Source organism: Helobdella robusta (assembly GCF_000326865.2).
Source record: "Helobdella robusta unplaced genomic scaffold HELROscaffold_61, whole genome shotgun sequence".
Lineage (NCBI taxonomy): Eukaryota > Metazoa > Annelida > Clitellata > Rhynchobdellida > Glossiphoniidae > Helobdella > Helobdella robusta.
In genome coordinates this window covers 58,438-73,919 of record NW_008705338.1, presented here as the reverse complement: position 1 = coordinate 73,919, position 15,482 = coordinate 58,438, and the positions used below count along the sequence as shown (strand labels likewise).

At 33.1% G+C, this 15,482-nt stretch overlaps 1 protein-coding gene across 1 annotated transcript in view; it reads left to right on the top strand.

Moving 5' to 3' along the window:
* Nucleotides 1-1,257: 1,257 nt before the first annotated feature.
* HELRODRAFT_87916 (hypothetical protein) overlaps nt 1,258-15,482 on the top strand; it is a gene marked incomplete at both ends in the record, with an annotated part of 47,821 nt that continues 33,596 nt past the window's right edge. Inside the window, 3 exons of the mRNA XM_009029638.1 lie at nt 1,258-1,337; nt 8,548-8,600; nt 9,254-9,320. Of these exons, the coding sequence (XP_009027886.1) occupies nt 1,258-1,337; nt 8,548-8,600; nt 9,254-9,320 (200 nt within the window). The remainder of the gene's footprint in view (nt 1,338-8,547; nt 8,601-9,253; nt 9,321-15,482) is intronic.

Genomic DNA, 15,482 nt, shown 5'->3' with positions numbered 1-15,482 from the left:
GCTTCCCCATTATTGATTAATGTGACCATTGTTAGCAGTTAAATAAAATGAAAGATAATTTATATTTTATTTATTTATTTTATTATTATTAAGAGAAAACTTAATAATAGAGCATTCGTTATAGCAGTTTTCACAAACGCTATCTAATTATAACTAATATTGATAACAAAATAGCAAGAATGAAAAGAATGTATTAATACAAATATTAATAATTTATTTGATTTTGCTTTTCATTTAAATAAATCATGTGTATGAAAGTGCACTGAAATTAAATAGAAAGAAAATTAGCAATGTTGAATTGCAAATAAATGTATGGTCTGTCAGAATAAGTGGTAGTGTTGATTTATGTTTTTATGATTCATCTCTTCATATGCTATTTTAATACTCTAAAAGTCTAAAATTATTTTTAACCAATAACTGAATTAGTATTTATTATAAAATTGTCTAGTTGTAAATTGAATTTTGAGTGGTTCCACTGCCAAAACTCAAAGCTGGGTCATAAAATAACTTTAGGTGGTACTGACTATTTCAGACAATATGGTTGAGTTCACGCATATTGCATAACAGTGTCACAACACTAGTAAAAATATTTGTCTCACCTTTACTAATAGAAATAATTATCAATAAAAATGAATTTTAGTTTAGTTCGCTATGCATGCTATTATAATTTTACTTAAAACTATAAACACGTCACTCAAACAAAATTTGTCTGGTGTTGTTAATACTTATAACCTCCCAACTATAATGGAATTAAATATTCATGAGCATTATAGATTATAATAACAAATATGGTGTGCCTTTTGTTATGTTTATATCATGCATATATGCATATATAAAACTAAGGTTTGTGGTATATTTATAACCAATTTACCAACCACATAGCATAAAATTAGAAAAAAAATGTATAATGTTTTCTGGCTTTGTTTTTGCTAAATATATTTTTAAATGCAATTGACTAAAACACTATAAATATTATGAAAGCAAGACACTAAATGATGCTAGGAACTTCAAGATAATATCTGCTGCAGCTAAAGTACTTTGTTCCGATGCTTGGAAAATTGATAAATTGTTTCAGTTTTATGGAATCTTATTGAATTAAAATCCATTAGTAACAATAATAATGGGAACAAAATCGTGTTTATGTTAGCTAATAATGCTATTTTTTGTTTTTTTTTTCATCCTTTTTTTTATTATGAATTCATAATTAATGATTAAGAATTTTTCAACTCCAAAGAAATAAAATCACATATGAGAACCATGGACAGCAGAGCTGCTAGGCCTCCGGCTATTTTATTTACTGGTAATTCTCATCCGGAACTAGCTCGACTTATAGCAGAGTTAGATTGTTGAAAATTAATATTTTAATTTGAAAGTTATATTATCAAACCCGTGCAACAACTGCAATAAGTTCAGGTTTTTCAAGTGCATGATTTTTTGTTCTCAAAATTTTTTATCTAATGCTTAATTTATGATAATTTTTCATTTCCTATATGCCAGTAATTTTTATTTTATAAATTTTGTTTAAAATCGTCAAAATAATTTGGTAGATCTGTAGAAAATAAAAATTTGATGATTTAACGTTTTGCCTCTAAATCAGAGAACCTTGTGTTAAGTACCATGTTATATAGCCACACATCACTACAACGAACTTCTATACAATGAAAATCTCTATATAACAGAGTTTTTTTATGTCCCTTAGAATTTTACATATAAAATTAATAATTAAGTTCCGCGTTATACAGTCAGACCTCCCTACAACGAATTTCTAAAGAAGTGGTAGTTGTCTTACCATCCAAATTTTGTTTACTGGATGTTTTTCAGACACTTGTCATCGAGAAATTTGCGGATTTATTCATTGTTTTTCTCACTGATTTTGTTAATCTATGTTTAAGAGAAGGGACATTTCTAACTAAATGTATACATGCAATTGTTTCAACTGTGTTGAAGAAGTTTGGCTTAGGTAACAATGAACTAAAAAACTTTAGACCTATATCTAAAATTTGTTTAATTTCCAAGATTATTGAGCATGTTGTGATCAATCAACTTTTGAAACATTTATACAAAAACAGTGTAATGCCAATATTTCACTCAGGTTACAAACATCACTCCTCTGCTAAACACTGTTATATTTTTTATCTGAATTATATACTGCTGTTGACAAGCAAAATATTGCTCTGTTAACATTTTTTTTTCAGTGCAGAATTTGATTGCGTTAACCATAAAATTCTAATGGATTGATTATGTTATGACTACGGTGTTTCAGAGATGGCAGCCACTGGGTTCAAGTTATACTTATTTGAAAGAACTCAGCAGGTCTACTTCAAAAAGATATTATGTAATATTGCAGTAATGACATCTGGAGTTATGCAAGGCTCGGTTCTTGGACCCATTATCTTTTTACTGTATATTGCAAAATGATATGATGTTATTAGATAATTCGAATTTTCGTATCACGCTTATGCAGTTGATCAATCGATCAATTTTCGTTTTGCGTCCGGAGATCCAGTTCCTCTGAGGTAGGACGTTTTTTTTTGCCATCAATTTTTAGCGCCAAATTAGACGATCAGTTGTATCGATTTCATTTAAATTTAGAGCTTTCATGTCTTGCTCGATTGTTTGCCACCAGGACTTCTTTGGATGGCCTTTGGGACGTGTGCCAGGTACTTCAACATTTGCAAGAGAAGTTATGGCACTGTTTCCACTTTGTTTGACATGACCAAACCACCGCAGACTGTGTTGCCGGCATTCGTCTTTTATATCATCTAAACCAGCACGACGCAGAATTTCGATAGATTTGATGTGGTCCTTCAGACTAATTCGTTGCATCCATCGGAGCATTTTCATATCGGTTTGTCGAAGTTGCTCCAGTTTGATTGTCATTGGCCATGTTTCTGCACCTATGACAACACCGGACGTATCACAGATTTATAAAGTTTTGATTGTAGTGGTAGTGGGATGTCACGCCGCATCAATATAGAGGCAAGGAGATGCCATTTATTCCAGGCTGCACGTATGCGTGCTCGAACGGCAGCTTCAGCTGTTCCAGTACAATTCTGAGCATTCCCTAGATATTGAAACGATGTGACTTTCTCTACCTTAATGGCTTCAAAAATATTGCTATTGTCATGCTATAGTTCCATTCAGTCGGCATTGAGCAATTTCTCCACACTTCACGGCAAAGTTGTAGTAACGTTTGGATACCTGCAGTACCAGATGCTTTGATAATGTCATTTGTGAGTCCAGAGGGCCCTGCTGCCTGTCCATCCTTCATAGCTTTCACAGTTTCTGTAAGCTCCTCTACAGTGATGTCTGAAATCGGACCTTCGATGGGTGGAGCGTCAAAGTTGACATTGATGGGATTTGATTCGTTTAACAGACGGGTAAAGTATTTTCTCCACTGTAGCTTGATCTCATCTTGTTCAAGAATTATCTCATTTTTATCGTTTTTGATACATGAGGCACCAACTATGTCTTGTTTCGTACGTTTTGCTTGTTTTGCTATACGATACAGAGATTTCATTTGTTCACCTTTGCTTTTTGTGAGCCACTCTCTGCACTGATCTATCTGAGCTTGTGCGACTTGACGTTTTGCATAGTTGTTCTTCTCACGGAAAATTGTATGGTCATCAACAGACTTTGATTTTTGCCATTGCTTGCATGCAGCTTTCTTTTCAGCTATTGCATTTTGTACACTGTCATTCCACCACCAAGTGTCTCCTGAAGGCAGCAGATGTCAATCTTTCTACGCTTGAGCATTTCTGCCATTTCCATTCTTAGCACTCCTTGACCACTTAAGGCCTGCATAAGAATAATTTGGGGGAAAATTTTTACGTCCGGACACTCATCCTGACGACAACCACCAGTTATAAGCGGTGGGCCTAGCCTTTTGCTCAAAAGCACGCAAGGCAGCGTGGATGCAGTTTTATGTCATGCCCGGGACATACGCTTATGCAGTTGACATCCAAATAATAGCAAGTAGTAAACCGGAGCAATTTCAAAGTAATGTGGAAAAACTTATTGAATGTCTGATAAAAGTAGAATTGTGGATGTCGTGCAACGGTCTTAAATTAAATCAAGACAGATCGCAGTTTCTACCTATAAGTACCTGGCAACAATTGTCAAAAAGTAAAATTCTATCAAAATTGGTAATAGTGAAATAGAATTTTGTCGAGAAGCAACTAATTTGGGCTTATTTTCGATTCCAATTTGACATTTAATAATCATAATAATAATTGTTGTCGAAATCATGTTCTTTTCAGCTTCAACAGTTATATCGCATTCGAAAGTTTCTGCATCAATCTACGATACAGACATTAATACATGCATTCATACATTCAAGGTTAGATTACAGTAACAATTTGCTTCATAGATTGCCTGATCGGTCTATTGCTCTTCTCCAGTCTATTCTAAACAGCTGTAAAATTGTTGTCGGTGATGGAAAATTCGCCCATGTGACGCCCATATTGAAGGATCCGCATTGGCTTACAGTGAAAAAAAAAATCATCTATAAAATTTGTATAATGATGTACAAGGCTGTAAATAGGCTCTTGTCAGAATATTTGACAAATAAAATCAAAAAGAAACCATCTCTTTCAACTGGTCTAAAGTTGAGATCTGATTCCAGCAACCTACTTCTGGTGTCATCTACTGATCTGCGGACTGCTTCAAAAGATATCGCTGTGTCGGGACCAGTTGTTTGGAATGGTCTGCCAAATTCACTTAGAATGCTTGGGTTGAAAATTGATGACTTTAAAAAGAATCTGAAACCACATTTATTTTCGTTATAGATGATATCTATTAATTTGAAATGATTAGACCATTCATTTGTTATATTATTTTACTGTTATGGATAATGTTTTTGAGAAATTTTTTGTTTTTTAGACGCTTTTTAAATTTGTGATAATAATAATAATAATTATTATTATAAGAAAACAACCTCTTAATCATTTATATTTATATAATAAAGTAATAATACTTAGCAAAATTACAAGAACATAAAAAATAACGTGATATTTATGTATTTACAGTAATGCAAGATGTAACTTACAGTTTACTATGTTCAACAATTAAAAAATTGTCTGATGTCACCTTGAACTAGACGTAACTGATAATTTTCCTGAAAAATTCAAAATTTCAAAAATAATTCCAGTATTTAAAAAAGGCAAACCTGAGTTGGCTGGAAACTACAGACCAATTTCTTTGCTTTTACAATTTTCAAAAATATTAGGAAAAGTTGTCAGTCACAGAATGATCCTGTTTATCATCAGATGCAATATCCTCAGCGATAAACAGTACGGATTTAGGAAAATTCATTCAACTGAGCATGCTATGCTCGAGTTTAACCAAAGAATATTAGATAGTATTGAAAAGAAAGAAATGTCTTTTGGCATATTCATCGACTTGTCCAAAGCGTTTGATACGATAAATCATGATCTACTTCTGAAAAAATTGCATCATTAAGCTGAAAAAATTGCATCATTAAGGTTTTCGAGATAAAGTTCATAACTGGTTGACATGTTATCTCTCAAATAGAACTCAATACGTTTATCTAAATAATTTAAATTCAAATACTTTTCCAACCTCATATAGTGTTCCCCAAGGTTCGATCCTCGGACCTCTTCTGCCTATGTTATTCATCAATGATCTACCGAAGTTTCATCTATCTTCAACTGCATTCTTTTTGCAGATGACACTAATATTTTTTACTTTTCAAGTGATTTAAACCGGGACAACATCTTGATAAGTCGAGAGTTAAAAAAGTTCGAAAATTGGTTCAAAACAAAGAGGTTAACAGTTAACATTGGAAAATGTTCCTATGCTATCTTGGGTCCGAAAATTGTGACGAAAAATGTAAATCCTAACCTGTGTTTGAACAATAATATTATTAACCAAGTTAATTCAATTAAATTTTTAGGTATTCACTTACAGAGTAATTTATCTTGGGTTAGTCATATCACTTTTGTAACTTGGAAAATAAATCAGTTCCTTGGTATTCTGTATAAGTTGAAGCATAAATTGACTGCGTCAATCTTAAAGACTTTATATAATTGTTTCATTTAATCTATTTGTTTTATGGTATCATAATATGGGGCAATGGTCCTGCGTATTTAATAAATCAAATTTTGATAACACAAAAAATATGTAAGATTATTATTAAATTTAAATTATAATTCTCATGTGCAACTTGTTTGGTTCGGTAAAATTATATATAAATACTTCTCTGCAATTTTTCCTTTACATTATTAATGACTTGCTACCATCTTTTTTTAAAAATTGTCTGTATTTAGAAAGCAACATAAAAAATAGAGTTACAAGACAACATACTTTTTATATTTACCCAACAAGACTAAAACTGCTACAGGTAAGTCTGTTTCACTATGGTCTCAAGGTTTGGAATGAAATAATTCCAAATGACATTAAAATTATGATTTATTACTTTTTAAAAAACGCTTGAAGATTTTTAAGTTGATCCTGTATCATGACTTGTTTTTCTTTTTTCTGATTGTCAATGGCGTCTATTTTGTATATTAACGTTTAATTTGTACAATATAGCTTCATTTACTTTAAATATTTTATATCTGTGGCAACATTCATGTTTTGTTTTCAATTTTGTGAATTTTAGTTCATAGGGTGGCAGTACTTGGTGAGCTAGTTATAGCTCAAACAATAACTATTTTTAATGCATACGCACCACAGACAGGCGATTCAGAAGAGATGAAAATTACTTCTGGACTGCGTTCACTGATACTATCTCAACAATACCAAAATCTGAAACAATCCTGATTGGAGGCAATCTCAATGGCTACGTTGGAGAGAAAACAAATGGTTTTGACAACGTGCATGGCGGTTTTGGCTATGGAGAACGGAATGAAGATGGCAACCGCATCCTGGAGTTTGTTGAAAGTAACGGGTTTTGTTTACTGAAAACATATTTTAGAAAGAGGTTGGAACATCTCATAACATACAAAAGTGGACCATCAGCCACACAAATTGATCTCTTCGCTGTCAAGCAACAACACCAAAGGCTATTCAAAAATGTCAAAGTTATACCTGGCGAATCATGTGCCGCCCAACATAGACTCCTTGTGGGAGACCTGGTTGTCAAACTGTCACAACATAAGTCTAAACAAATGCCTCGGAGAATCAAAACGTGGATGCTGAAAAGCAATATTCATCGAGAAAAATTTTAACAGATTGTCGCCATACAGTTAGACAACCAATTGCAAGCCAGTACAGATTGGAGTACATACAAAACCGTTTTGATAAACGCTGCAACTACTGTTTGTGGGAAAACAGGTACAAAACGTCTGCATGAACGGGACACTTGGTGGTGGAATGACAGTGTACAAAATGCAATAGCTGAAAAGAAAGCTGCATACAAGCAATGGCAAAAAGTCTGTTGATGATTATAAAATTTTTTGTGAGAAGAACAACTATGCAAGACGTCAAGTCGCACTGGCTCGGACAGATCAGTGCAGAGAGTGGCTTACTAAAAGCAAAAGTGAACAAATGAAATGTCTGTTATCGTATAGCAAAACAACCAAAGCGTACGAAAAAAGACATAGTTGGTGCCTCATGTATCAAAAACGACAAAAATGAGATGGTTCTTGAACAAGATGAGATCAAGCTACAGTGGAGAAAATACTTCAACGGTCTGTTAAATGAAACAAATCCTATCAATGTCAACTTTGACGCTCCACCCATCGAAGGTCCGATTTCAGACATCACTGTAGAGGAGCTTACAGAAACTGTGAAAGCTATGAAGGATGGACAGGCAGCAGGGCTCTCTGGACTCACAAATGACATTATCATTACCGAAATCCTGCGTCGTGCTGGCTTAGATGATATAAAAGACGAATGCCGGCAACACCGTCTGCGGTGGTTTGGTCATGTCAAACGAAGTGGAAACAGTGCCATAACTTCTCTTGCAGATGTTGAAGTACCTGGTACACGGCCCAAAGGCCGTCCGAAGAAGTCCTGGTCGCAAACAATCGAGCAAGATAGGGAAGCTCTAAATTTAAATGAAATGAATACAACTGATCGCATAATTTTGCGCAAAAAATTTTTGGCAAATAAAACAACGTCCTACCTCGAGGGAACTGTGTCTCTGGACGCTAAACGAAGATTGATTGATTGATTATAGTTCGTTACGGTCTCCAGCTTGTTTGGCAAATAAACGAAATTAATAGATTTCATTTAAATGATCAAATGTTTGGGTATATGTGCACATTAATATTAAGTAATTTAACTTAATTTTGCATTATATAGTTGCATTTTCGGGGATGTTTGTACGTTATTATATGCTTGGTATGTTGTACACATTTTACTTAATTGTATATATTGTATAGTTGATTAATTATACTGCTTTTTTTCTTGTTTGGGGCGTAGGAACGTTTAGTTTGCGCTCTTTAATAATAAATTATTTATATTATATTAAAACAAAAAAATTAATACTTTTTATTTTTGCTTGTGATGATTAATTAATTATGATAATTTACTACAAACCTATTTAAAATCATAGTGGTGTACAATATTAAATTTTTATAGAAAACTTGGAGTTAGAATTGGTGGCGCTAAAATTCATCAAGCAGTTAACAGAGGTTAATTTGATTCCAAACTTTGTTAATTTTTTTATTTTGGATAAGTTTTTTCTTTTTATGTTTTTTTAAAACATTTTTATCCCCAAACTTATCTTGACAGATTGAATAAAGGTTTTTTTATTATTCACAGTACTAAAAGAGTTATAAATTAATGACGTGTTTTTGAACAAACACGCTATTTTCCCTTCATGGCCTTCTGCAGTGGTTTTCTGGATTTTGAATCAAAATAAGTCTATCTGCAGGATGAATTTGGATGATAATAATAATATTTTTAATAATTTGAACAACTTCCAGAAAAAAAGGAAGAAAAATTGAAAACCAAACTTTGAATCGATTAATGCCAACAATTCAGTAGAATTCATACAATATTGTAAATATATGGTCTCCTTCAAACATATAACATGAATATATATATATATGAATATATATATATATATATATATTTATTTATGTATGTATATGTTTCCATTTTACATTTAAAATAACTGCAAATCAGGATAGATTTAGTATTAGAGACCAAGATTTTACAGCAACTAGATTAGAAACATATTTAATACCCTCATGTAGCTTTTAACAGTTATAGAAATTGACTGCATCTTAGTAAGAAACTCAAAATTGATTTATATAATTAGATTTGAATTTTAAATTTGCAGAAACTTTAGTTGACATCGATGAATCTATAAGAGGAAAAGATGTTTATATTATTCAAACTGGAACAAAGTTTGTGTAGTTGTATGTTGTTCAGCAATTTCAAATTAATGTGATTTATTTAATAGTTTTTAATAACACTCTGCTGTTCAATGTGGCAGTAGCTTCAGCATTCTTGTTTTAATAGCTGTATTCATTTTAATACAATTGCTATAAAATTATGCAAAAAATGTGCTTAGAGGCAAAAGAGAAATGGCTATATTTTGAGTGCGAAATCATTGAAAAGATCAAAAACAATAAAAATGCAGCTTTTAAAAACATCAAAGAAATTACTGGAAAAAGGACTTGTACCTTTTTTGAATGCATAAAAGCTAAATCCGGTAAAGTAATTTTTGAGAAAGAATAAGTACTTGTAATATGGGCTAAATACATTAACGATCTTTTCTATGTTGTCCGTAGTGAAAAGCCTTCTTTTAAAAAAACGTAGAAATACTAAAGATTTTTAGATCTGGAGTTTGTGTCGCCCAATGAAAATAAACTTAGACAAAGCAACAGGCCCGGATGATATAGTTGTCGACGAAGTTAAATGCTTTGATAAATTGGCGTTATAAAAGTGACAGATATCTAAATGAGATATATAACAGCGGCGAAATTCAGAAATTCATGAAGAAGTCAATATTTATTGCATTACCTAAAAAACCTAATGCACCCGAATGTAAACTACATCAAACAACCATCTTGATGCTTTATTAATACAAAACATCTTTTGAGAATTCTGATGCTGAGAACACGAAGATCTAAAATTTCAAATGTTCTATGTGGTTTTTTCGAGAATTGTGACACAAGAAATCTTCAAACTTTTTCTGTATATGATAAAAATAAATAAAAAAAGTAGTTAAAAACTTTTTTATATTAATAAGTTAAAAAACGATAATAAAAATACAAGACGAAATATTAAAAAATTGAACCAGAAACTGTTCAAAGCTGAAAACGAAATGACATTTCTTAACATTTATATATCAACCTTCGTTTACGTCCAGAGACTCGTTTCTCCGAGGTAGGACGTTGTTTTCTTTGCCATCAACTTTTTGCCCCAAATTAGACGATCAGTTGTATCTATTTCATTTAAATTTAGAGCTTTCATGTCTTGCTCGATTGTTTGCGACCAGGACTTTTTTGGACGGCCTTTGGGACGTGTGCCAGGTACTTCAACATCTGCAAGAGAAGTTATGGCACTGCTTCCACTTCGTTTGACATGACCAAACCACCGCAGACGGTGCTGCCGGCATTCATCCTTTATATCATCTAAACCAGCACGACGCAAGATTTCGGTTGATTTGATGTGGTCCTTCAGACTAATTCGTTGCATCCATCGGAGCATATTCATGTCGGTTGGTTGAAGTTGTTCTTCCAGTTTGGTTGTCATTGGCCATGTTTCTGCACCATATAACAAGACCGGACGTATCACAGATTTATAAAGTCTTGATCGTAGTGGGATGTCACGCCGCATCAATATAGAGGCAAGGAGATGCCATTTATTCCAGGCTGCACGTATGCGTGCTCGAACGGCAGCTTCAGCTGTTCCAGTACAATTCTGAGCATTCCCTAGATATTGAAACGATGTGACTTTCTCTACCTTAATGTTTCAAAAACAGTGCTATTTCGAATTTGTTGTTGTGGATTGATGCAAGCAGGACAAATTGGACACTTTAGATAAAGTACCAATTATTTTTGAACAACGTTTGTGACACCACTGGCTACACTGCTGACACTTGATTGAATTGTTACCTACACCAGCTTTACAAACTGAATAGGGCCATTATCCAGTAGCTGTGGTGGATTGGATGGGTTCACCAGTGTTCGTTGCTCTGGTTTTGCTAATGTTGACTTTGAATCCATGATCGGCGAGTCTGGTGTTCCAATCTTCAAACATCTGTGCTGCATTCTGCTCAGACATGGCTGTTAAAACGATATCATCAGCATATACTAGATTCCAAATGTCACCAGTGCGTATCGGTTTTGTGATTTCTTCTATCACAGTTATAAATAACAGTGGACTGAGAATCAAGCCTTGGTGATCTGCAACGCCGATGTCAAATGCATCTGTGTTTCCAACCGTTGTGCTGACGAGAGTTTTAGTATTCGTATACATTTCCATCACAAGTCGAACAAGATATTCTGGAATGAGTTGTCGACGTAGACTCCAACTGGTTGCTTCACGGGGAACTGGATCAAATGCTTTTTGAAGGTCTACAAAAATGTGTGATAGTTGTTGATGCTTTGCGAAGTACTTCTCTTGCAGTTGCCGAAGGATGTGAATTGCATCAACTGTTGATTTCCCCGCTAGGAAACCAAATTGATAATTTCCGATTGTGATGCACGACGTTAATCTTCTCTCAATGATTTTCTCGACAATTTTCAGGGAGTGTTCTAACAGACATATACCCGATACGATGGACAGTTCAATGGATCACCTTTGCCTTTGTATAGCGGGACTGTCATGCTATAGTTCCATTCAGTCGGCATTGAGCAATGTCTCCAAATTTCACGGCAAAGTTGTAGTAACGTTTGGATACCTGCAGTACCAGATGCTTTGATAATGTCATTTGTGAGTCCAGAGGGCCTTGCTGCCTTTCCATCCTTCATGGCTTTCAGTGCTTCTTTAAGCTCCTCTACAGTGATGTCTGGAATCGGACCTTCGATGGGTGGAGCGTCAAAGTTAACATTAATGGGATTTGATTCGTTTAACAGACGGGTAAAGTATTCTCTCCACTCAGGCTTGATCTCATCTTGTTCAAGAATTATCTCATTTTTATCGTTTTTGATACATGAGGCACCAACTATGTCTTTTTTCGTACGCATTGCTTGTTTTGCTATATGATACAGAGATTTCATTTGTTCACCTTTGCTTTTAGTGAGCACTGATCTGTCCGTGTCTGTGCAACTTGACTTCTTGCATAGTTGTTCTTCACACGGAAAATTATATTAATAGCCTTCGGTGTTGTTGCTTGACAACAAAGAAATCAATTTGCGTGGCTGATGGTCCACTTTTGTATGTTATGAGACGTTCCAACCTCTTTCTAAAATATGTGTTCTGTAAACAAAACCCATGACTTTCAGCAAACTCAAGGATGCGGTTGCCATCTTCATTCCGTTCTCCATAGCCAAAATCGTCATGTACGTTGTCAAAACTATCTGTTTTCTCTTCAACGTGGCTATTGAGATCGCCTCCAATCAGGATTGTTTCAGATTTTGGTATTGTTGAGATGTTGTCAGAGAATTCAGCCCTGAAGTCATTTTTCATCTCTTCTGATTCGCCTGTCTGTGGGATGCGTATGCAGAAAAAATAATCATTGTTTGCTTTTCTATGCGAAGCTTGATCCCTATGAGACGTGAATTAATCCTTTTAATATCCAGTACTTCTTGGGCTAGCGGTCCTCTGACAAAAATTCCAACACCTTTTGACCATTCTAGAATAGTTTATATTTTTCTTTGTCTGAGTTGACATGACAGACACCATTCGATTTCCATCGGGTTTCCTGATGGCAGCAGATGGCAATCCTTCTACTCTCGAGCATTTCTGCGATTTCCATGCTGCGGCCAGTCAGTGATCCAACATTGAGCGTTCCAAGTCTAAGTACCATAGAGGGGCGATTCTGAATTTTTTTGCAACATCCCTCCGATATTGCATACTTCCCAGTGATTCTTGGCACCCCTTGACCACTAAAGGCCCGGTGGACTAGGGGCCGTTGTTTTTCTTTGTGATGGCATAAGAGTAATTTGGGGAAAAGTTTTTACATCCGGACACCCATCCTGACGACAACCACCAGTTATAAGCGGTGGGCCTAGCCTTTTGCTCAAAAGCACGCAAGGCAGCGTGGATGCAGTTTTATGTCATGCCCAGGGCCATTAACAATTATATATATATACACACACACACACACATATATATATATATATATCAAATGTCAAATATATATATTATATATATGTTGGTAATAGACCATAGTTTTTATAATATTCTATAAATTCTACCGAATGTTTGGCGTTAAAAAGTTTATAGTTCGTTTTTTTCGATTTTTCTCACTAATGTTTTTTGGAGAACGTTTAGTTTATTAAAATTCAAAAATAAACTTATTTTTCGAATTCATGAAAATAATATATATATATATATATATGTATATTAGATAGATTTATATAGCGCTCTTTCATCAAATCTCAAAGGCGCTGAAACAAATCACATGAAAACAACAATCAAAGCGCTCATTGCATAAACAGAAACGTTTTTAGATCCCTCCTGAAGGATAACATTTAATGCCCCGAAGCATGCAGTTCCAAAGGCAGGCTATTCCATACAGATGGCCCAACAATTGAAAAATTTCTTAAAATCAGACACATACAACAAGAACAGCAACGGACCCAACACAGATCCCTGTGGAACACCAAACGACAATCTCTCAACATCAGATACTTCACCACTAAACAAAAATTGCTGAGTACGATCACACAAGTAAGATTTCAACCAAGAAAGGATGATATATATATATGCACATTGCACAGTGACTGATGCTGACATTAGCAAGGTACTGCTGATGACTACTGTACTTACTTACTGTATACATATATATATATATATATCAATCAATCAATCTTCGTTTTGCGTCCAGAGACCCGGTTTCCCGAGGTAGGACGTATATATATATATATATATATATATATATATATATATATATATATATATATATATAAAATTAGAATTAAATTTATTCATGTATTTCTGTGTTTGAAGTACACTGATGATGAAAAGGCTTTTCTGTAGTAATGTCGTTATTAATAATGTTTTGTCAAAAATGTCAAACATTAAAAGTTTTTTATTTAACCTTAATAAACTTCATCAAGATGATAAAAGTCTCGTTAGAAAAATTGACTCAACTACAAGTTGAATAATGCCAAAAATGCAGTGATCTTTATAAATAATTGTATTTATGATAGTCTAAACCCAATATATATATATATATATATATATATATATATATATATATATATATATATATATATATATATATATATATATATATATATATATATATATATATATATATATATATATATATATATATATATATATATATATATATATATATATATATATATATATATATATATATATATATATATATATATATATATATATATATATATATATATATATATATATATATATATGACTATCTCCGATTTTTTTAAATTTTAGCAGTATGTACTTCAATGTACATCGACAAAATATAATTTTTATAACAATTTTTTTAAAATGGGTTAGTTATGATGATTTTTGTGTCACCACTCTTCAATTTTTGAGTGATTTTTCAAAACTTGTAGCCTACCTTAATGAATCTTTTTGTATACATTAATGATACAATATATTATCAGACCAAATAAAAATTTATTGTCTCAAATCAAAAGATGTTTAGCACAAAAATTTGTGAAAAAATTGAATTTTTTGAAAATTTTCGTTTTCCGGGCGTCATAGCTCCAGATCTATCGCAAAATAAATGTTTTACTTTATATCTTAATTACTTCAAAATGTCAAAAAATTGAAAAACTAAATTTTTCTCTTTTCGTTTTGTATAGCGCTTTTATAGCTTAACAAAATATCAAAAAACATAATGGCTATTATTTTACTTCAAATAGTGAAAAAGTTTCAAAAATTGGCACTAATAAAAAAATTGTCTTTAAAACTTTTCAAACAACATCTTTCGGTCACCGAGTTAGCTCAGTCAGTAGAAGTGCCATGTCTCGCACTCGCTTCTATTAGGCGATGGCTTAGTTCGAATACATTCCGTTAGAAATTCAAAGACCATCATTCCCGTGTGATGCGGTGCTTGCGCGTGCATACATAATGTTTGTATGTGTCGTGTGGTGTGGATAGTGTATAGCTTTTGTGGCACGAACGTTTAATTATAAGTAACATGTATGCAGCTCTACTTTTGACAGAGTTGCATTACAAAGAATAAAAAAAATTATTAACCAAGTTGATACAATTAACTTTTTAGGTATTCACTTAGAGAATAACTTATTTTTGGCCAGCCATGTTATTTTTGTAACTGGCAAAATCAATCCTTGGTATTTTATGTAACTTACTTCCTCAATTTTTATGCAATTTATTCTTCAATTTTCAATGCGTTATACACTTGTTTTATATATCTTCATTTGTCTTATAGTGTTTTAATCTAG